Raw genomic sequence first — 22,286 nt, forward strand, 5'->3', positions numbered from 1 at the left:
GGCAAGGGTCTGGGGCCATTGAAGCTAAGATAAGCCGATAAGCGGATAAGAGCGGGTTGGTGGGGGCAATAGGACATGTAGCTTTATTGCATAAGCACCACAGACATTGTTGCCATGTGCATACTGGACAGATGCATATACGGTTGTATGCCAATGGGGGCTTAAACACATATCTCGTCTTGTGACATCATGTCCACCACCACCGTAACGAGGACTACTTGAGAACTAAACGAATTGTTGGGTGTGCGCAATAAAAATCATCGCATTGGTATCTCCGTCTAGATGAATCCCATCCCCATCCTATTTATCTCCTGCCTACAATCAACTGCTCTCATGAAGCATGAAACCAAATACCTCCCATCTAAGTAAAGTTCCACTCCTTGAACGCCTCCCTAAACGCGGCAACGTCCGCCGTCTCCTCCTCCTCAGTCTGCACCACATCCTGCCAGAAAGTCCGATTCTCCAGTTTCAGCAACTTCACCATAACCTTGCGCGGATATTGCAGATCAAACCTGATCTCATCCCCAAATTGCATCAACAAACTCTTGCCAATAACCTTCCCGCCCTCGACCTCATCATCTTCTTCCCCCCAGATCCAAATCCGGAAATAATCCCCTTCCACCTCATCCGCGGTCTCAAAATCCTTCACCACAAACTTCCCCAGCTTCATATCCTCGGCCAACACGCGGAACCCAGCCTCCACCAGACCCTTGCTGACAAGCTCAATCGGAACAGGCAAAAACTGCCAGTGAGCGTGAATATTCCTTGATCGGCTGATTTCCCATGTCACAGCCCCGAGCTTGTGCTTCGAAAGTGTTGATACCATACTCTGAAGTGACTCCCGGAACCGCTTCATCTCCTGAAACGTGGTCTTGGCCTGCTCGTCCCCTAGCTCGGTCTTGCTAAGCGTCGCTACGTGGTCAACGGGCGTGATGACGAAGTGACCAGGAAAGTTCAAACCGTGCTCCTTGTAAGTTTCGCTGGTCGTGAGAGGGCCCTTGGCAGTAGCAAGATAGGCAGCCTCGCCGATACACCCAACCATGTGTGTTGAGAGATTTGGATTGCACAGGCAAAAAAAGCATTTCTCCGGTCCGGGTGGCGGAGAACGCTCGCGGTGGCGACGGTGACTCTTGCGCTCATGTCGCGAGTCTCCATGTGAGAATCTCGAGAATCCGGCATCTTCAGCAGACCGCTTCGTGGCGGCAGGCTTGTAGAAGGGGGTCATTGTGCTCCCGGCGGGTGGTGTGATAATGGCATCTCTGTTGAAGGTAAAGGCGTACATAGACTTGGCCCTGGCAGTATTTCCCCACGGTGCCAACGAGATAAAGCGTGTGAGTTGAATACCCTTGTCCTGTTCCTCCTCTGCCTTCTCCGGAAAGAAAGGCTCTCTCTCGAAGCAAAAGTCATCTGGTGACATGGACAGGTGATACTTGGGCTTGAGGGCGGCGCAGAGTTCCGCAATCGCTGGGTTGGAAGGGGCTGTGGTGCTGTTGATGCTCATCTCCTTAGCCTTTGGGCTATTCTTCCAGACATCGGATGGCCAAGTTGTTGTTAGGAGAATGTCTGCACTGTTAGCTCCTCGGAGACTCTTTGCATCGCCTTCGGTGTGAAACGGTGAGATCTGTTCCTTAGACAGACCAGCAATAATGTTCGAGTCAAGTAAGCCTCCGAGTGTGACTATCCGGACACCTTCAGATGTCTTTGTGGTTGAGCGCTTCCCGAGGTAATGAAGATTAGGGGCAATTTCCTCGTCTTTCTCGATTCTCTCGACCACACGTGGGGGAAGAGGAACAGTGCCGACTGTGAAGTATGTTGGGCAAGGGATTTGAATCTGCCCATCCAAGATCTGTGTGAGCTGCTCATCATCCTGTTCGCTACTGAACAGGTTGCCCGTCACGATGGCAAAACTGAAGGCGTTTTTCGCATGGAGTGTAGCTAGTTTGCTGAAGGCTGGTTGGAGTTGACCGTTAATGCTGCCGAACACGAAGCTGATTTGGTCAGTTGATGTGGCATCGCTGAATTGGAGGGTACTTGGAACTGACATTTTGGCAGCCATCTTGATTGGTAAAGATGATATGTGATGAGAGCAGATGCTCTGAGAAAGAGGATGAGGATAAGAGGCTGCCGGCCCCCTGAGGTTGTTGTGAGACGAAATGTTGACCGCCGATCACAAAAATTACCAATTAAATAAGATATCTTGAAAAATTGTGAGATGGTTTCCTCTTATCCTTGAACAAAGAAAGTTGATATCTCGATTCCGTGGTTGGTAGATTTGAACCGCTCTCATCTCACAAATGTCATAAGTGGAAGGCACGATCTCACTGACAGCAGGCGCGCTTCAGCAAGCAATGACGCGCCTCGCCCTAAATTTTTTATCGCTTATCTTCCACCCAAGCTCTCTCCCGCCTTGGCACCCTGATCCTCCCACCTCCAACCCCAACCCGCAGACCCACCAGTTCACCAACCTTCAACCTCAACCTTCTCGAAGCACCATTTCACAAACGAAAGGTCCCACCTCCAAGCCATGCGCAAAACCACCCGCCCCTAATGCAAATGCACACCGCACCGCAACATCTCAAATCCCCAGCATTTCCATCCCCGTCCGTCCCACCCCTTTTTCTCTCGCATTCCCCCATTGTTTACATTTTCCCCCTTTAGGCAACCGATCACCTGTCTCGCAAAAAGAAAAAGCGGAGCCCACACTACCTATCCGATCCGAGAACTCCATACCCCACAACCCGGGCTCCGGTCCGCATTCCGCCATCCCAGGCCATCGCCGGGCTCCACACAGAGCCCGGACCACACCACCCCGGAACGGCTATCTCAACGACGACAGGACAAGGGGTGGAATTTTCTAGTAAATAGTTGGTTACAACCTCACGGCTATATCGTCTCCAGGGAAACGCTCACCTCAACGAAAACTCTGACATGTGTTCTTTTCTTCCATGCGGTAATGGCCGACATGAAAACCATATCCACGGTACAGGTAAAATGACAACCGGAGAGTTTGGAACGGAGGTATAACACATCCCGCGTTATACACTCTTATACCCATCATATCGTAGTTGTGAAAAACTTTTTGAGATTGCAGCCTCTCATTCTACCAGCACGCCTTTCCCCGCCCATCTCTGATCTACACTCTCCATCAGCTGTTGCTTCTTGCCAACCAAGCATAAAACTCCTTGCCACATCACCGCCCATCAAAACCCACCCGCTCTCACTCGTTGCCCCGCGAACCCCAGAAACCATCGCCCGATCCGACAGTTCAAAAAACAAATCTATCCCCACCAGCGGCCATCCCGTCATCCAATATCGCAACCCTGCCCTGTCTTAAACCAATGCAAAGAAAAGGGTTAGGTTAGGTGTTCTCCGACGACCCTCTACTCACCAAACCGTTACATTCCCACCCGCTTTGAAAATTTCCCCTGAACACAAAACCCCGTCCTTGGCAAAGGGCCCAAGTGTTTGACATGCAGAGTCCAAGTTATGCTTCCATGCTGGGTCACAACTTGATGAAAGATGAAGTCACAAACTTGGTGACCACATGACAACGGACATACAAGTCAAAGCACAACAAGTGCGACAGTCGTCAAGTAATTTTTAAACTTCATTTTGTTCTTGTTTTTTGCTTCAGCCTGTAAACTCACTAGGTACAAAGCTACTTCGTAACAAGCACCCGTGGCCGTGATTTTTTTTTTTGTTCTGATATTCCCAAACAGTGAAAAAAAAGGAAGGGCGGTTTCTCGGTTTGAGTTCTCCATCATCGCGTATCATGCTGATTGATGGCTCGCCAATAAAAACCCAATCATCCATCTAATTGCTGTATGTTGTCAGAGGGGAGTGATGGCAATCACCCACACAAAAGCAGTACAGGAGTTTCCCATGATGTCCAGGGAAGGGGAGCAGACGAGGATGACTTTTTGCCACAGGGATATCTTGTTCACCAAGATCCCAGGGCTCTCTAAAGCCGTTCTTCTTCTGTCCCATCCCATATTTCTTCCATCTGATCCTGGCAGGAACTTGAACAAAACTCATCTGACAATTAAGTCGTGAGTCGCAGTCCGTCGCAAGTAAAGGTTTCTCCTCCCATCTTATGCTTCCTCCCCTCGGACCAGCAAACAACAAAGATGACCCCTTCCTCCATTTTCCCTGGCCTCCATGGTAAATAAACCTGTTGCAAACCACTGCAGAACGCATGTTCGTGGAATCGACGTCTGGATCCACCGTGCGAAAACGGTTTGCCAGGAGGGGTATCTTGTGTGTAAATGCTACAAAGAAAAAAAAGACAAAAACAACAATTTTGGTGTGGTTTCGATGTGTGTCGGACCGAACCGGGATATTCTGATCAGTAAAGTGCTTTTTCGTACAGACGTTGATAAGGGAAGATGAGGTGCCCGCGAATGGGCTGATGACGCGCAATCGTAACAGCTCTTGAGCGGCGAGTAAGATAAAACAAGACCGGTTTGCTGTATCATCGTGATCGCTAAACATTATGAATACATGCCAGTCCATGCCGCAATGCGGACTGACACTTTGACAGTATCGAAGAGCTGATAGGCATCCAAAACATGATGGGCCTTTGCTGAAGTGATACATGCCAAAAGGTGGCAAGTAATGCCGAGAAGAAGAAACAAGTATGCTGGGTTTGTCGACGATCGTGAGGGTATCAATCCTACCGGAAACAAACCTGCACCCTACTCAGTCGCGATGAGAGGGCAGCATGTGTATGAATGAGGTATGTGACATAGAAGAAGACAAAGTGGCTGCGAATGAGCCTGCTCCGGGAAAGCTGTGGTTGGCGAGCAGAGGTGACAACTGCTGAAGAATAGGTAAGGATGCAGTGTAATCCAACAAGTATTCCCATGAGTGATGTTGGTCTTTAGAAAGAGACCATCCGTCGTGGAGGCCCACGATCCGCTCCAAGTGGCGATTGCCCAAGGTCCGCAAACTCACAATCACGGCTGATGGCACGACCTGGCGCAGTTGGCGAATCCTGGATCCGATCACCAAATGCATACGTTTGCGCACGACCCAGCCCTTTGCGCTGCTGCTTTAAGCGGCCCATCAGCCGCTCGCAAGTCTTCTCGTGCCCAGCGGCGCCCATCTCAACATACGCCCGAGGGTAGCAGCGTTCTTGGTGTTCAGAGAAGAAACCACTATACCCCCCGTCCAGAATGTAAACATCAGGGTATGTGAGTCTCGGGTAAGCCTCCTGGTTCAGTTGTCGGTCCTCGGAACGGATATGGCGAGCCATGAGCGGAGCACGGTGAGCAGAGTATTCGCAGTGAAAGATGAGAAGGGTGCGCCCTGGCATGGGAGTGCGAAACAGATGGTCTGCCAGAAGATCCTTATCATTGTAGTTGATGGCGCCATCAATGTGACCACCTTCATATTCGTACTCGAAGCGACAGTCGACGATCATCTTGTGTTGGTACTGGTCGCTGTATTTGCCGTCCAACACTTCAAGCATGGTGTCGCGGGTAATGCGAGGAATGTTATCTTGTTCATCTTCGGGCATGAAATGTGGTAGCAGTGGCTCCTGGGTTTCCTCGATTTCGGGCAGAGCAGCGTCAGGCTCCTTGGGTTTCATAATCTCCTCGGCGCTTTCAAACATGCTCAGTGAGCGACGAGTCGTCCACCTCCGCGGCCGGCCGGCAGGATTCGAAGACTTGCGAGAGTGGCTGATTGGTGATCCGTTCCGGACACCGCTAAGACCAGGCAAGTTGAACTGGGGCCTTGGGCGATTGCTTGCCATGATCATGCAAGGGCTATTAGCACTGAGGGACCGCCTCTGTTGAGGAGGCGAGTCCTGAAAACATTCGCTCAGCGACATCGAGGTCGAAGGGGAGGAGCCGAGCTGTACCTCACCCCCGAGCTTTAGGGAGGGGAACTGGTTATCACCATTGGAACGACCCGGGATGGCCCCCGTAGTGTAACCTTTGGCACGGCTGAGAGATGGCCGCATCAAACCAAGCTTTCTGCGGGCTCTAAAAACGCAAAACCGTTAGCACCTTGTAGCTGGGGATCCGCAGGGCTGGGAGCGCGTGTCATTAGACTTACTCGGCACCAACGGCCTTGGATGTATCCATAACAGTCTTTTGTGGGATGGGAGACTCCATCATGATATCATCACTCATAGGAATACTCGGTGTTGGAGATGGCACTTCGACATGGCCCGCAAAGGCACCCTTCTGCGGCAATGGTGACATGTCCATCATGTCGACATTACCAGGCGACGACGATGGTGCCAATGGAGGCGTGGTAAGATATTCTGCACGCACACACACTCGTCAGTCCAACCACTTTGTGGCACGTCTCTCAACCGCACCCGGCTTACCACGAGACTTGAATCCGTCCATCATGGTGGCCGTGGTAAATAGGGCGCGACGCGGCGTCGGAAACATGGGGCTACTGCAACATTGCGTACACGATTAGTTATTGGACGTCCATGCTCTTTCCGTCCAAAGCCTAGGTCCAAACACTCACCTGGCTTCATTGAGCTTAAAGTTTTGTGACAGGTCCGCCGCCAACGAGGCCGCGGGAGAAGAGCCTCGGACGGCCTTGATGTTAAAGTATTCAGGATTCTGACGTTGGAAGATATTCATAGACCCAGGACCCAAGGGGCTGGGACCCAAGGGCGGACCAAACAAGTTCGACTGGCCAAACGTGGGAGGCGCCGGCCGGATGGCGGCCAACGGCGAAGAGGTCTCCATGGTGGCTCCAAGGTTCTCTTATCGCATGTACACAGCAGAGAGGGTTGGTGGATGATGCTATCGAAGAACTCAAGAGGTGAAATCGGGTGGCTATTTTTGACGTGGAGGTACAATGTCTGGATGTCGTGCAGTGGGTGGTGCAGCAGCAGCAGCCAACAGTCGAGGGTGTCGAGACGGTGGATGGTGAAGCTCTGAGCTAGCCGTCGCGGTTGGCCAATGCTGCGAGCTGCCACTTTCTCTTACTGAAATCACGAGAGCATTCGTCAAGGTGTAAAAGGATGTCTTGAGGTTTAAAGGTTGAATTCGGTGCACTGGTTGCTGGGGTTGACCTCAGTTTTCTCGTCGTCCGGTGCAACGCGGGCGGTCTGTGAAGTGCGTTTGGCAGAACCGGGATGGCAGAGGCCAGTCAGTAACGAGGTGATAGCGGGGTTCCGCTCCGGTGGGTGCAGCCAGGGCAAGGAGCTGACGCCGGGAAGGTGCTCGGTTGCTCTCGTCGAGATCGCCAGTTGCCTGTCTAACTGTTGCCGACGCTGCTGTATACCAGATACTCGTGAATGGAGAGGGAATGGGTCGGATCGAGGTCGATTTTGAGAGTTTTATGACGTGCCGCCCACTTTCTTGTTCAGCTCCAAGTTCTGGTTCTTTGCAGGTGCAGAGGATGGACGGTCTGCCAAGTTATGGACAAGGGGTGGCCGGGGGGGTGATATGCAGCAGCAGGCTGACTGGCCGGGGCGTGTCGGACCACAGAAGGTCTGGTGTGGAGGCTAGAATGGAAGTTCTTCTACTCCCTGGATATTGTTTTGCTGAAAAGGAGAGCTTCTGGATAAGGTATCCCTTCCTACAACCAAAGCTGTTCACCGTATACCAATGTCGATGACAACGTTACACACCCAAGGGCCTGTTGAGGGGCGAGGGCGAGGCTACAAGATGGGCAGCAGGTGGTTAAGAAGGAATTTTCCTTGCCGGCGTTGTGCACAGCATCGACAGGGAAGCCCAATCAAGCAGGGCAGTTGATTTTCTTACGGGTTGTCAGGGGAGACTCAACTGGGACCCAGCCTGGCTGCTGCAGCTGCTTAAGCGCAACAGGGGGCCCTGCTTTGGGAATTGTGGAGCGCTGGAGCAGCTTCCCTGTACCCGCCGCAGGGCCATGGAAAAAGGTACAAAGTACTTTTGATAGGTACCAAAGTACACCAGTGCTTGTGAGAGCCCAGCATCGGCAAAACCTCACACAATCGAGGTACATTTCAGCATGAAAACAGCCGCCGTAGGCAGCAGTTCCATTTTGTATGTTCCGTGATTCCGACTCTCTCTCCATGCGCCGCTTCCCCCAGTGGCTTCTTCATGGGCCCGCCACACCGTGCTCTGGGGCAGCTGCCGGCGGCCTGGCGAAAGGGTCGCTAGCAGGCACAGCAAAAAGCGCGGAAGTCAGTCGTCCGTGTAAGTGGAGGAAGCAGTGGGCCAGTAATGGCCATGATCAATGACACCGCGACGACAGCAAATGCAATGAGGCATCTGGGAGATAAGAGACAGTTTGAGAGATTGTCTTGACTTCCAGAGCCTGGCCAGGGCAACGGTTCAAATGGCATGGGTGGATGGCATCTGGCCTCTCGTCATCCCATTCATCCCTGAGGCTATCCACAGTCCAAATTTCTACCCACATACCCATAGGCATTGACCGGCCTGAGAGTCTTCAATACCCCGACAGGCTTTGGCCGGTCGCCGGTCAGAAAAAGGCCAAATAATTTCCTAGATCTCCGAGGGAGGAAGATCTTTAAAAAGTCGGCTTCAGGCCACCAGATATCGTTCAGAAGTCCCAAAGCTCTAAGACCCTCGCACGGCACCTCTCAGTCCTCCCTTGGGATATTTTGTTGCAGACTCAGGACCCGATCTTGAAGTTTGTTCACAAGGTGACTGGGAACGGCCTGAGAAAAGGGGGGTTGTATGTACATGGAGCCATCAAGCTCCCTACAGCTTTGATGCTGACCCAGCAACCGTCCTATTCGGGTAAACATCCCAGTGCCTGGGACGATGTTTCAGAAGCCGTGGAAGATACTCCCAGCGAATGACATGCCCGAAAGGTCATTGGGATCCAGTATGTATTGCTAGCGGTCAAGCACTGCAAGTTAGCGCTTCTACTCCATCACAGTGCATCTCAAAATTAGCCCAGCAAGCAACGGACCACTGAGATGTCGGAATGTCGACTGACGGCCGGCAGTTCATCGTGGAATCTACACTTCAGCCAAATGCTTCGTCCACATGTCAATGACTCTCATCAGGAATAAGAAACCATATGCGAAATGCATGCAAAGACCTGCCTGACCGTTGAAGCTCATGGTCGCAACAATTGGAAGCATCACCGAACGAAGCCGACGCACAGACTAAACAGGAGCTACCTAGCAATAAACATGCGGCAAAACAGTAACACTGTCTGTGCCTCACAATTCCACACATCTTTAGACCAATGACCGTCTCCAATTGCCCGCCTTCCCTTGCCGGTTGCCCTCGGTTCCTTTTTGGTCCATTAGCTATTGTCAAACTCTCGATATCTCCAAACCCAGACACGCGCTTCTCCGGCCGCGTCCAACTCTGCTGGCAGCAACGGCATCATCACGATCCCCAATCTACAACAGGATGTCGATCTTGGCAGTGACGATACCGGTCCGATGTCTGGAAGCATTTGTCCAAGATTCGAGATGAGAATTGCGTCAGAGAATCGCTTCGATAAAAGCTTGCCAAGGCTCGCTCCAGCTACAACCCCGGCCAGAGGGCCCTGGCCCCGCTTCTGAAGTGGCCGTGTTGGACATCAACCCTCTCCAGCCGTGGGCCTCTCACCTGCCATTGGCTACTCTACTGGGAGACAGGCTGTATGTGAGGGGTTCTCGTCTCAGACTCATCAAATCAGCCGGCAGAATACAACTGAAGCAAATCACGGTTTCCGGGAAGGGAGGAAAAATGAGGTTGCGGGGTCAGTCAGACAGCAGCCCATGACCCCAGTTTTGTTTCCGCCTCGGAGAATTCATGCGGCTCCCAAGAACATATTCGAACGAAACGAACGATATACCGAATGTTAACATCGGTCTCCTTCCTGTCGAGCGATCAGAGGGCATATCGAGCAATGCCTGGAAATAGCACAGCGTTGCTTGGAGTGAGGGGCAGTCCGCCCAGCCTCAGCCTTCTTCATGGCCCAATAGGGAAAGACGTCATCCTCTTCGGCAGGGCTGGGGCGCGCACTTCGGCGCTTTCCCTAAGCTGAACAAGATCGCCCGATAGCGTCTCGAATCCCCATCCTCTCTGCCAATCGCCTTTCAGCATTCTTTCCTTTGACCTTGTCAAATCGCGACATTCAGATCTGTCTGATCCGCCCAAGAACCAAGGAAAGAAGGGACGGTCAAACAAGAGCCAGAATACAAAGTCAAGCAGCATTATGAATAACGTCTCGTTTGTGTACATACTTGGAGATGCCATCGCCAACTTCAACAACGTTGTCTGTCTTCATACCCCGCTCTGTGGTTTTGATGCAGGGCAGCCCAAGGACTCGCATAATCTTTTAAAGATGGAGAAGTCAGCTCAAGCAGAAGCGGTCGGATCTCTATCCAATGGTTATCCGGACTGACATCTCGGCGCAGGCCCAGACGCGCCGGAACTGCCGCTTCGGTCTTCAACTGGCTGCGGCCCAGCTCACATCAGCCGCGCCACAAAAAACCACGCTGAGAAAGTCCCGCATTCCTCCGCCAAAAGCGGATTTCACCATGGAACCGTATGAGGGGGTTGGGCTCCTTTCTCGTCATGGGTCTGTTTGAGAAGCTGCATGTGAGGTTACTAGAGACTTCTGCGGAGTGCAGCGTACGACAGGTGAAGCTCGGTTGTTGGGGAGAAACTTGCCAACACATCGCCGTTGCATTTACAGTTCGCGGGGTAAAAGTAAACAATGAAAACGCGACAAGCAACTTCACATAACACACAAGATACAAATTTCGTGCCGCCTTCGCCGCGGGGTAGCTATCGCGCATGCTCGAGGGACGCGGTGTCACCTGATGAACGAGCAGAGCTCCCCTGAGCTAATTGCCTCTTTGGGTATCGGACGCTCACCTCGGTGAGCTCGAGGTTGGTTGAGACAGTATCTCCCAAAGACATGTAAGTTCTCAGCGAGATTTTTCTCTTTAATGTTCAGACAACGAGAGCCAACGGATATTTTTTCGGAGCTCTTGCAGTATCATGAAAAGACAACCACCACCATTCCACAGGTGTCTCAATAAAGATGCCTGCCACAACGTCGTATGGCCTACACACTTCCTTAGAGACAACACTTTCCGCTAGCACTGGTCGCTAAGAATTATCTCTTGGCGACAACACAGGATTTCGGCTCACTGGGCGGCGCGGCGGCCAACTGGCCCTCTTGCGATGCTTATTCCCCACAATACTGCTTCCCGCTGTCAGCGCCGCCTCACCAACGGCGAGGCGTGTTTGCCATTCCGTCCTTCGGTTTCCTCAGAGACCGGCCAGCTACGGCTAGCGCGCACAGCTTTAGTTGGACAGCGAGTACAAACAATGACAACGCAGGTTCGCTGCAGTAGAACATGAACGCGGCGGCGGCGGTGCTCTAGTTACAACGACACCCGCAAGGATACTGGTCACCTGTTCTGGCGAGGGTTTTGCTTTTAACAGAAGTCGGTAGTATTCGGGGACCAAAGCAACTCCACTATGCTCAGCCGAGCATGGGTGTCATGTCAACCGCTCGTCGTGAGAAAACGGCGGCGTTGGGCTTGGTTGGCTTCTTGGGGATCCGTGATAGAGTGGGTGATGGAGACGCTGTTCGGCTGGATGAAATAAAGATTTCCTCGGGCACACAGCCTGAACAAAAAATGCCTTCACAATGATTGAATGAGGATGCAGCTGCTCGGGGAACCATGGGAATCTTTCTCTGGCTGCTATACCAAGTAGATGCTAGCTGAGACCCTGAAGGAAGGATAAGATCTAGGACTTTGCCGACGAGGCTAGGAACTGTCCAAGCTAGAGGCTTGTCCACAGTGAGGTTTACATTCGCGCTGGCAGAAGAGATGACCATAGACTGGATGCTGTGATATCTACTGATGAGGCAGGTACGTGAGAGCAGGAAGAAGGCATCTCGGTCTGGGCTTTCTGTCTTAGATGGCGAGCGCATGTCTGAACCGAGAAGCTGGCAATCTGGTAGTGGTATTCGGGAATGTTTCACTTGCATCTCGCTTTCTATTCCATGATGGGTGAGGACAGTAGTAAGAGCTGGGGGAACGACACACTAGACTTTCGCTTGGAGTCTTGAACAGTTTGTCAGCCAGTACTTGAAGAGATTGGGATTGTCTGGATGGGGCATGTTCACTTACACGTATTTGTCTGACGGAGTGGTACGTTGAGCAAAGCTGCTGTCACCCGTAGAAACCATATGGTTGTGAGACCATAACAAAGTACGGGAAGCAGGAAGTTAACTTCTTGATTTTAGGATTGGGGCTAGGATCGAGGTAGTACGACATTTCTACTCATCTATTCCCACAGAACCAGTGCTCACTAGATGCTACGCAACCATCTGCTTCTATGCCTATACAGTATAGCCTAACTGTAGAATTGCATCTGTAAAGGGACCGAATGTGACTTCATATTCTCTGACATATTGAACTGCTCGATATGTGAAAAGGGCCAGATTTCAGGCAGTTTTGTCCTGAAGTTGGCACGCTAGCATAGCGGTGTTGCTCCGAGTACAACGGGGATTTACAAACTCAGCTAGGACGCTCTTCCTTACATAGGTAATGTAGAGAGCATATGGGACAACAAACAACCATCCGGAGAACAGGTAAAGAATGAGATCTGCTTTGACGTCAAAATTTATAAACCTAAATAATTTCCTTGTCCTGTAGTACAAAGGCAAAACGGCACTATGAGAATATGGATGGGGAATATCTGGATGACCTCAACCACAATACCAGACCACTAGTTTTCATCACTTTGGATAACACCTGCGCAAAAGACTCACCTCGTCAATCAAAAAGATCAATTGGAATATCATCGAATATCCATGATAGCCTCAACCTCGGCCCCTCTCATAAGCCCTCACAAACCGTTGAAACAACCATCCATGATCCATGTCCAGCACAAATGCTTAAAGCAACCCACGGAACCCACGTCTTCAAAATTTTCGTCCGGACTCATGTCGGTATCTGCATTCAGCAGGGATAATGCCGCAGAAACTGTACCGGAATTCCCTTGCAAGAGTTTCTAGAACACATTTTGGTCAACCCGAACAGCTGAGAAACAGTTCGTCCAATATAAGATGCATCAATCGGGGTACCTCTTTTTCTGCAAGTTTTCAGGTTATCGCATGCAACTCTTAAACAAGGGGGCCCTAGCGCAAAAGCCGAAACCCCGTTTTTCGTTATCGAAAGCGGTAAATACAGGCAGAAAATGATGCCCCGCTAAAAATTTCCTGGCTGCAGTGCTTGATTCGAGCTGGATGGAAGCCCATGTCCATGCTCTGCGATTGCTACTGTTGCGACAGTTGATGCTTGGTGCATTGAAGAAAATACCCTTCGCTCTCAACCACCACCACACCTCTCACCTTACTGAACAGATCAATTGTCCTTTCCATTACACCAACTCCCACCCATCATGGGCAGCAAAAGAAAAAGAACGCCCAAAGAGGTGCAAAACGACACCGCCGCTGCTCAGCAACCAATCCAGAAGCGCTCCAAGAAGGATGACACCACGACAACAACAACAACAGAACCACTAGCTCCCGTAAGCAACGGCTCGACATCAACAAAATCAAAAACCCCCAAGGTCACCCTCTTCGTCGAGCACCCTACGGGCGAAGACCGCAAACGCGAAGCGGAGCTCTACGACCAACTCGGCCGCGAAGACGAATCCGATCGCATAAAAGCCGCCAGTTCCATCATCTCCAGCCTCCTCTCTGGGGATGGCGTCGATGAGCCCGTTCTCCGTCGGCACCTCGAGAAGCGTCTCTTTCGCGGGTTGGCGAGCGGGAGGAATGCTTCCCGTTTGGGATTCAGTCTGGTGTTGACAGAGATTTTGGGGCAGTTATACGGGAACGAAAATCTAGCGGAGAAGAAATACACTGGGCTGAGCTTTGAGGAGGTGAAGAAGATTCTCGTCAAGAGCACCACACCCTTTGGGAATCTGGCTGGGCAAGAAGAGAGGAACCACTGGTTTGGACAGCTGTTTGGCGTGGAGTGTTTTGTTCGGAGTGGGGTTTTGTTTCAGGACCAAAAGAAGTGGGGGGAGATTTTGGGGTTGTTGCTTGGGTTGTCGATGAAGAAGAGTTGGTTGAAGACGCAGTGCGGGTATGTGATTGTGCAAGCGGTGGCGCAGATGGGGAAGAAGATGGCGGAGGAGACGCTTGCGAGGTTGGCCGAGGAAGGGTTTGCGAAGACGCCCGAGGGGGTGGGGATTTGGATTACGGCGTTGGATAGGTTTCCTGATATGAAGGTTCCAGCGCAGCCGTGGAGGAATCCGCTGGCGGGGAGCTCGTTGGCTGCGCTGCCGGCTGCGCTGAAGGATAGTGGACGGGAGCAGACTAGTGATGAAGGAGCGAAGAAGCCAAAGGCGGGTAATTGGACGGCACAGTTGCACTTTGTGTGGGATTTGATACTGGCGCATTTTGCAAAGGCCGGGCAGAAGTCGGAGAACGAGGCTTTGGAGCAGTTTGAGCAGTTCTGGAGTCGGGTTGTTGACGGTGAGTTTGGCAGTGATGTTTGTCAGGGGATAGGTCTACTAACACGATTGCAGAGGGCTTCTTCTCCAAGAACTCTTCAGACAGCCAGAAGTTTTCAGGCTTCATGATCTTCCAGAAGATGCTCGAAGGCGCGCCGAATTGCGAGTTCATTGTCAAGACACTGTTCAGCAAGAACTTGATGGCATGCTTGATGAACCAGGCTGCCAAAGAGGATCGGTACTTGCATCGGGCGGCTGTCAAAGCGCTCAAGGCCCTTGAGGCCGCTGCTCATCACAACCCGAACTGGCTGCCAACAATTCTCAAGGGACTGTTCGGGAAGCATGGTGCGTACAACTTTGACCAGCGAACAAACACCAAGACGATCGATAAGCTGCTCCAGAACACCACTTCCGATACTATCAAGCCTGTTCTCAAGGTCTTGCAGCTCAAGGACCCATCCAAGAGTGGTCTAGACCTCGAACAGTATTACCAGGCCCTTGGCAACTATCTCCTCAGACTTTCCAGCGCGTTGTCAGAGGAACAGTATGTGAAGGAATCGAACAAGAGAGGCGTTGCCCAGAAGGCTATCAAGGTTCTCGCTGAGCTTGCGTACTCTAATAACGCTGTTCCTGAGAAGGTCCGCGAAACACTGCGGACAAGGGCAACATCTGCGTTTGCCAAGCTCACCAGCAGGTCAGATGCCTTTGGTGATCTTTGTGATGCCATTTTGTCTATTGAGACTGAGGTGGATCCCGAGGACGAGCTTGCCCTCACTGTCCTCCCCCGTGCCTTTGAGAGGCTGAAAGACTTGCTTGATCACGACAAGACCACAGAGGAAACCAAAGGTCCTCGACAAGCGTTGGCTTTGCTATTTGCTGTTGGCATTCTTCAGTTCTACAACCAGGATCCTGATGTCATGGATTTGTTTGATGAACTTGAGGAGTGCTATGAGAAGCTTGTTGGCGAGAGCGACGAGGAAGAGGGCGGTATCTCAGAGTTCCTTGTCGAGGTCCTGCTTGCCATGGTTGCTCGGCCTTCAGCACTAATGAAGCAGGTGTCCCGGCAGGTATTCGAGGCATTCACCCCTCTCATGTCAGCAGAAGCCATCAAACTGTTGACTGATCCCTTGGCTGCTGATGAAAGCGCCAAGGGCCAGCAAGCACTTTTCAGCACCGAAGACGAAGACATGATGGATGCCGAAGCCGGAAGCGACGATGAGAGCGAAATCGAAGATGACGCAGCCCTCGACTCAGACGTCGAGATGGCCAACCTCGAAGACGCCGGTTCCGATGAAGGTGACTCCGACAGCGAGGACAACTCGGGCTCCGACGACGAAGACGACGAAGCCGAAAAGGAAAACCAAGAAACCCTCGACGCCCTCGACAAGGAACTCTCCGCAGCCCTCGGCACACACCGCCTAGACCAGGACGCCGACGCAGCCTCGGACGACGGCTCAGACATGACCGACTCGGAAATGTTAGCCGTCGACGAGAAACTCGCCGAGATCTTCAGACACCGCGCCAAAGCCACCAGCAAGAAGAAGGAGAACAAGGACGCCAAGGAGACCGTCATCAACTTCAAGCACCGCGTTCTCGACATGTTGGGTATCTTTGTCAAGAAGGAATCCACCCAGGCGAACCCCCTCGTCTTCGAGGCTGTCCTCCCCTTGCTCAACCTCATCCGCACGACAACCGCCAAGCCGCTCGCCAACAAGGCACACGAGGCGGTTCAGAACCTGTCAAAGGGCATCAAGAAGGCGAGGTCGGAGGGGAAAACACCTGCTATTGAAGGGGACGAGCACTACGAGATGTTGGGGAAGCTGCACGAGGAGGCGGCCAGGGATCCCTCGCATGCGTTCACCAAGGCTGTGTCGACGTGCTGCTTGACGGTTGCTTCGCTCATGTGCAATGATGATGCTGAGAGCGATGACATGGCCAAGGTTTTCAACCTGTATGCCGAGACGCAGCTGAAGTGGTTCCGTGGCGAGGTCAAGATTCAAGCGTCGTTCTTTTCGGACTGGCTCAACTGGTGCCAGGCTCATGCTAATGCTGCTGCTAGTGCTGCTGCTGCTGCGAAGAAGGAAGAGAAGTAGAGAAGTGATGTGTATGTGGTGTATGTAGAGAGTGTGGGAGATGGATAAATACCCAAATGTTGATTTTTGTTCCCAACACCCCAACCACATGTTGCTGCAAATCATATGGTAAGAACATGCCTATCAGGACTAACCATAGCCTCCAATCTGTCACTCCAACAGCATCGGCAAGTCCGTAATGCAATTCCAGGCCTACAGGCCACAGACGGGGTATCTTCTACCTCCAGCCTGCCCACCAGCCATAAATTTATCGCTGCCAAATGTTTACAAATACAATTCCGATTGTTCCCACCTGCAACGCCTCGCCCGTTCTTCTTCAATCATGTTCACTCCTCCATCTTATCCCCCTCCTTCTTCTCCTCCTCCTCATCATCACTATCATCCAGCGACTTCTTCGCCAACCTCTCCGCCTCCTCCCTCAACGCCTTGGGAACCTCCTGATGCAACCCCTTAGTCGGGCCATCCCTCCCGCTGATCCAGCTCATCTCCAGCTCAAACTCCTTATCCTTGCTGTCATCGTGCGCAACATAGATAATCCTCGCCGCCTCCTTGACCGCCTCCTCCAAGGTGATCCCCTCGCCCGTCAGGTCCAGCTTCTCCAGCTCAGCCTTGGCCGCCTGTCTCCCCTTGCCGGTAGCGGCACCATAGTACCCCCAGTACAGACCCGAGGGCTCAATCATGTAGAGAAAAGGACCGCCATACTTCTTGTCAGGGTTCTTGCCGCCGGCGCCGCACGAGGGGCCGGAGCCGACTTGGCCGTCGACGGGGAGCTCCTCCTGGGCGTCGAAGCCGCCTACGATGGCGGTGATGCCGAAGGGGCGGACGGACTGGTAGAGGGTGTGGGCTTGGAGGTAGTTGCCCATGCGGGAGGCCAGGTCGGAGGTTGTGATGGGGGTCTTGAAGTTGTCGCGCCATGAGCGGGCTTCGTCGCGGGCTCGGTCTACAAAGTGCCGGCCGTCGGGGAGCATGCCGGAGTATACCTGGGAGTGGGAAGGTCGTGTTAGTGGGCGGGATGGATGAAGAGAGAGGAAACGAAATAGAGAGGAACATACAACACCCAAATGTCTATCCACGGTCGCGATGCGCTTGTTGGCACCTGGCTTGAGGAGCTTCGATGTGACAATCTTTTCCACCGCGAGCACGACGCCGTCCTTGCACCGGATGCCGATCGAGGTGCCGCCGTTCTCGACCGCCTTCACGGCGTACTCGACTTGGAAGTTGCGGCCATCGGGGGAGAAGATGGAGTTGGAGAGATCGTAGCCTGTTCCTATCGACGTCTGTTGTTGCGGGGGGAGGTCGCGCTGTCAGCATGTCATTGTCGCTTTTTGGAGGGGTTCGCTTGGGTATGGGTTGTGGTGGGTAAGGTAGGTTTCGCTGCGGCTGCGAGATGGGGGGGTCAACTAACCATTGTGAATGTGAATTTGGGTTGTTATTATTGCTGTAACGGTCGAATTGGCGGGGGCTTGAGGGAGTGGGAAAAGTCACTAGTTTCCACTGCCGGAGGTGGGAGTTCAGGGGTTGGTGATGGTCGAGTTGTAGTCTGGCTTGCGTCGTTGCGAGCTGCTGCTGGACAGAGAGCTTCCATCAGGCAGCCTGGAGCTGCGCGTTGCTTGGCTTCCCGGGGCCAGGGTGGGAGCTCGAGGCTGGCGTATGTGGCTCGTGCCTGCCGCCCCACGAGCTGTCAGCCACAAAAGAGCTCTGGGCAGCGCACGGACCATGAAATTGCCCCTGAACCCCTTTTCTTTGGGCATCAACCAACGCGAACACTCAGCTATCCATTTATTGCTGGTAATCAAGACTCAAAATAGATCATCATGGCGCCTTTCAGTTTTGAGAATCCACATATCTGCTACCACTGCTCAGCCATACAACTTCATCTCGAACTGAAACCCCAGATTCTCTGCTGCTTCGGGTGTATGTATAATGGTCCAGGCAGGACTACAGATAAAGGCGAATATGTCTGCTTCGAGTGTGCACGCCCATTCTCAGGCACTAGTGGTTTAGATCTTTGCTACCGCTCAACCTTGCCTTACGATCTCTCACAGGCCCTGACCGCTGCCGAGTCTGACCATTGCGAGTTCTATCGCTGGGTTATTCACAGAGTCACTCGCTTCTTCAAGATCCAGGAAACACCAAGCGGCTGGAAGTCCAAAAAAGCAGTTGGAATTCTAACGCAAAGGTCACGTTTTGAACTTTCCGGAATATCGAATGAGGTTGGGAGAGCCAATCTAGATATCAAGTTCTTCAGCCATTGGGTTGATGATGATGGCAACAAACACGAAACACGACATAACCTTGGAGATTTTGATGCTTGGGATAAGGGCGATGACCCGTCTTTCGGTCTCGTGTCGTCGCGGCCCTACGTGCAGGATGTCAAATCAGCCCAGTCGATCGACTTCGCTAGGTCATCTTTCGAAACATGCATGAGAAGCCATCCCTGGTGCAGAACCGATCAGATCAACCATATGACCGTGTCCCGCTGGCCGGGTGGTGCCTTGTCCTACGAAAGGATAGACCCCAGGGACATACCCACCCGCCTCCTGGATATTGCCACCGGACCGTCCCCTGGGGCTGATGCAGAATACATCAAACTGATCGAGACCACAGTCGATGACAAAGACGGCCAGCTCATTGAGCAAATTGCCCAAACAGGCTTCATAGTTCTCTCCTACTGCTGGGGGGGTGATCAGAATTCCAAACTGGTCGCTTCCAACCTTCAAACCTACAAGACCGAAGGCATCAAGCTGGGCCAGCTAGACCAGTCTCTCCAAGACGCGGTCTGGGTCGCCAGGCAGATAGGAATCCGCTACCTCTGGATCGATGCTTTATGTATCCCCCAAGATGATCTCGATGGCCAGGGAAACAACCCCGACAAAGCCCATGAAATCAGCCGCATGGCCTCCTATTACGGTCGAGCAACCCTGACAATCCTCGCCGCTTCCGCCTCTAGAGCCGTGGATGGTTTCCTACAAAAACGGCAACCAGCAACTGACTTCGACATGGCACCCACCCACGCTCAGTTAATCGTATCTGATAACACCAAGACCAATGACGACACTCCCGATAAAGTCCACAACATCCTCCTCGCCAAACAGTCCCCCAACCCCCCTATAGAACCAATAACAACCCGCGGCTGGACCCTCCAAGAATCCCTCCTATCCCGCCGCATCCTCATCTACGGTGTCAACCAACTGTACTGGTCCTGCCTCAATTCCTTCGCCGGCTGCGGTGGCAAAATCACCAACTTAACCAACCGAACCATCCCCGGTATGGAGTTCCTCGTTCCAGGAGTATACCCCATAGGCAGTCTGATCGACCAGCCTGTTTACCTGCAGTGGAACTCCATCGTCAAGACTTATACCCAACGCTTTCTATCACAACCAGGTGACAAACTATGGGCTATCTCCGCGCTTGCTAGCCACATCGTCCAAGTTAGTGCTCACAGGGGAGAAAAGCCCATTTATGCGGCTGGGCTATTGGTTGATGAAGCAAATCCGGGGACGTGGTTGCAGCAGTTGTTGTGGTATCCTGACTCGATTGAGGGAAGAGATAACAAGAGACCACCTGGCGGTAGATACAGAGCACCGAGTTGGTCGTGGGCAAGTCTTGATGGCGTGGTGAAGGTGCCTAGCTGGTGGCATGAAATGGAGGAGTATGCCGCTGTGGAAGAATGGGGGGTTGAACCAGCTGTGAAAGGGGCGATGTATGGAGGACTGAGTGGGGGGTATATCTTTTTGAGGGCGGTGACGCAACCGATTTGTCGCATTGCGGGGAGGTGTGGTGACGTTGTGTGGGCTGAGAGGTTACAGACTGAAGGTACTGGAGATGATGACTTTGATTGGACATACTCTCGAAAGGGGGGTAATCTCGAAGGAGCTGCAGACAGTTGGGTCTTGGTGTTGTTGGCGGATTCTGGCGAGTACAGAAGCGTGATTGAGATAGGGCTTCAGGATCCTGGAGTTGGAGCGAGAATATTGCTTGTTGGCTTGTCATCTTTGTCAACGGGACAACTTGTGGGGGTCAGAGGAATAATAGTCGAGCAGACTGTAGATGATGATGAGTTGAGGTTCTGTAAGCGACGTGGGAGTTTCCGACTGAAAATGGGGAAGCATGCAAATGGGGGCCAAGATCTGGCAGCCAAGTTCTTCAAGAAGGGAACAAAGCAAACTCTGAGGATTCTGTAATAAGGCCATGATGATCGTGTATATCGCACCGCGCAAGGCAAACAATTCACCTAAGGAATGGAACCGAGCCAACATAAAGATACCTGAGGTATGCCAAGGGCCGGGTCCCCAGTGGAAAGCCCAGGAGCCGTGGAACCCAGCCCATGATGGCTAGATACCTTACAACGGCGTCAATGAAGGAATATCACGAGGTGTACCATGCCAACCTTGAAAGACGCGATGGCTGTATCACTATTGTGTGATGTCATGGACTCTACCTACCAACGGAAGGGAACAAAGCTAACACAGATAACACAGATATCTCTAAAGAGCTGGGCCTTCTAAGAGACTCAGAGTCTGAAACCCAACTTAGATGTTCCTTAACTTGTGACGGGATCATTCGCAAAAGAAAGACGAGGTAGTCAAAGCAGAAGATCTATATAAATCTCCTTCCCTGAATGAGGTTTCTAGACTTTCCTTCTTGGACAGTAACATCCAACCTGCCATTGCTTTCTCCAGCAACCATTTTAAAAAAACCAAAAGGCGCCAGATTCTGTTACAAGAACCGCAATCATGCCGACCGGCGAGGGTTTTGACAAGTTCAAGTGCCAGCGCTTTCACATTCTGAGCTGTCCCAAGCCTTGTAAAGACTGGGTGTCTCATGAATTACCGCTTTTGTGGAAATTGCTTGAGCAGGCTTAGTGAGAAATACCTCGACAGATTGACGGGGCTGATGCCTAACTCACCCGAATGGAAAGACGCCCTCTATAAACTGGTGCATGAGGAGAGGGTCCCTTTGTTCAGGGAGGACTTTTCCGCGTCGGACGCCATCGATGATAAGAATAATGAAAACACGGAGAACGGATTGCGAAGGTTAGGGGACAAAGAGAGACACCAGGAGGTCAAACGTCGGCTGATGTCTAGGTATTTACCATAGCGGAGGAAGCAAGTTGACCGAGTTTAGTTTCAGGACTGAATATGGCCGCTGGACAGCCTTGATCATAGCAATATTATCTTGGTATTGACATCGTAGCGGAGCAAACATTATGTGTAAGCAACGTGGGATTTTCTGTCAGATTTCCAGGTTAGATGGAAGCTTCCACCCCGGAGTGCGTCAATGAGTCAACTCAGGTGCCTCAAGTATTGTCATCCTTATTATGAACAATCCTTGATGTTTACAAGACTTGACGATCTAACTCTCAAGATATCGGGTGTTTCATAAGCCCTTGCAATGCTATTAATCTTTCACCCACTTTCACTTGGTTGCTGCTTCATCCCCTGATCCAGATAGAAATTTATTCCACAAAAACCGAAAATACTTTGTGAGCAAGCACAGAAGCACTAATTGTCTCTCTTTGGGTCTCTCCGCATTCCTTTTTCCCCCTTTACTCTCTCGGCACCTCTCAGAAACACAACAGACAAAAGCCTCAACGTAAAGAGCAGACCTCGCCTATCTTGACAACTTCAAAAGCCAGCAGCAACACGCCACCGCGCTTGCGCGATGTGGTGCACAAGCCATTCACCTGCTAACGTTTTTGGATCCTGGGCTGCCTTAGACTCTGCATGCAAGGAGTTTTGATCGAGAACACCTTCTGTAGCAAATGTCTGTACAAGGTCCA

General features: G+C 52.0%; 6 protein-coding genes across 6 annotated transcripts; 2 read left to right on the forward strand and 4 right to left on the reverse strand.

Moving 5' to 3' along the window:
* Window positions 1-243: 243 nt before the first annotated feature.
* QC763_104640 (uncharacterized protein) lies at window positions 244-2,315 on the reverse strand. The gene is made up of 2 exons (XM_062907034.1): window positions 2,043-2,315; window positions 244-1,988 (listed from the first exon to the last, which is right to left on the reverse strand). Exons 1-2 carry the CDS (start codon window positions 2,054-2,056, stop codon window positions 362-364), a joined length of 1,641 nt encoding a protein of 546 aa, XP_062769941.1. The 5' UTR covers window positions 2,057-2,315; the 3' UTR covers window positions 244-361.
* A 1,498-nt stretch (window positions 2,316-3,813) lies between these two features.
* Window positions 3,814-4,596, reverse strand: QC763_104647 (uncharacterized protein; the record flags this gene model as incomplete). Its single annotated transcript, XM_062907035.1, has 1 exon — window positions 3,814-4,596. The coding sequence occupies one exon, from the start codon at window positions 4,594-4,596 to the stop codon at window positions 3,814-3,816; it is 783 nt and encodes a 260-aa protein (XP_062769942.1).
* Window positions 4,597-4,879: 283 nt separating this feature from the next.
* Window positions 4,880-7,736, reverse strand: MIH1 (m-phase inducer phosphatase; the record flags this gene model as incomplete). The annotated part of the gene is made up of 4 exons (XM_062907036.1): window positions 6,487-7,736; window positions 6,338-6,411; window positions 6,061-6,271; window positions 4,880-5,987 (listed from the first exon to the last, which is right to left on the reverse strand). The coding sequence occupies exons 1-4, from the start codon at window positions 6,711-6,713 to the stop codon at window positions 4,880-4,882; spliced, it is 1,620 nt and encodes a 539-aa protein (XP_062769943.1). The 5' UTR covers window positions 6,714-7,736.
* Window positions 7,737-13,198: 5,462 nt separating this feature from the next.
* POL5 (DNA-directed DNA polymerase) lies at window positions 13,199-16,614 on the forward strand. The gene is made up of 2 exons (XM_062907037.1): window positions 13,199-14,433; window positions 14,487-16,614. Exons 1-2 carry the CDS (start codon window positions 13,350-13,352, stop codon window positions 16,502-16,504), a joined length of 3,102 nt encoding a protein of 1,033 aa, XP_062769944.1. The 5' UTR covers window positions 13,199-13,349; the 3' UTR covers window positions 16,505-16,614.
* A 13-nt stretch (window positions 16,615-16,627) lies between these two features.
* Window positions 16,628-18,104, reverse strand: PRE10 (putative proteasome subunit alpha type-7). Its single transcript, XM_062907038.1, has 2 exons — window positions 17,910-18,104; window positions 16,628-17,784 (listed from the first exon to the last, which is right to left on the reverse strand). Exons 1-2 carry the CDS (start codon window positions 17,910-17,912, stop codon window positions 16,831-16,833), a joined length of 957 nt encoding a protein of 318 aa, XP_062769945.1. The 5' UTR covers window positions 17,913-18,104; the 3' UTR covers window positions 16,628-16,830.
* Window positions 18,105-18,318: 214 nt separating this feature from the next.
* On the forward strand, window positions 18,319-20,688 carry QC763_104680 (uncharacterized protein; the record flags this gene model as incomplete). Its single annotated transcript, XM_062907039.1, has 1 exon — window positions 18,319-20,688. One exon carries the CDS (start codon window positions 18,319-18,321, stop codon window positions 20,686-20,688), a length of 2,370 nt encoding a protein of 789 aa, XP_062769946.1.
* Window positions 20,689-22,286: the final 1,598 nt, after the last annotated feature.

The sequence above is a fragment of the Podospora pseudopauciseta genome, chromosome 1 (genome assembly GCF_035222475.1).
Source record: "Podospora pseudopauciseta strain CBS 411.78 chromosome 1, whole genome shotgun sequence".
NCBI lineage: Eukaryota > Fungi > Ascomycota > Sordariomycetes > Sordariales > Podosporaceae > Podospora > Podospora pseudopauciseta.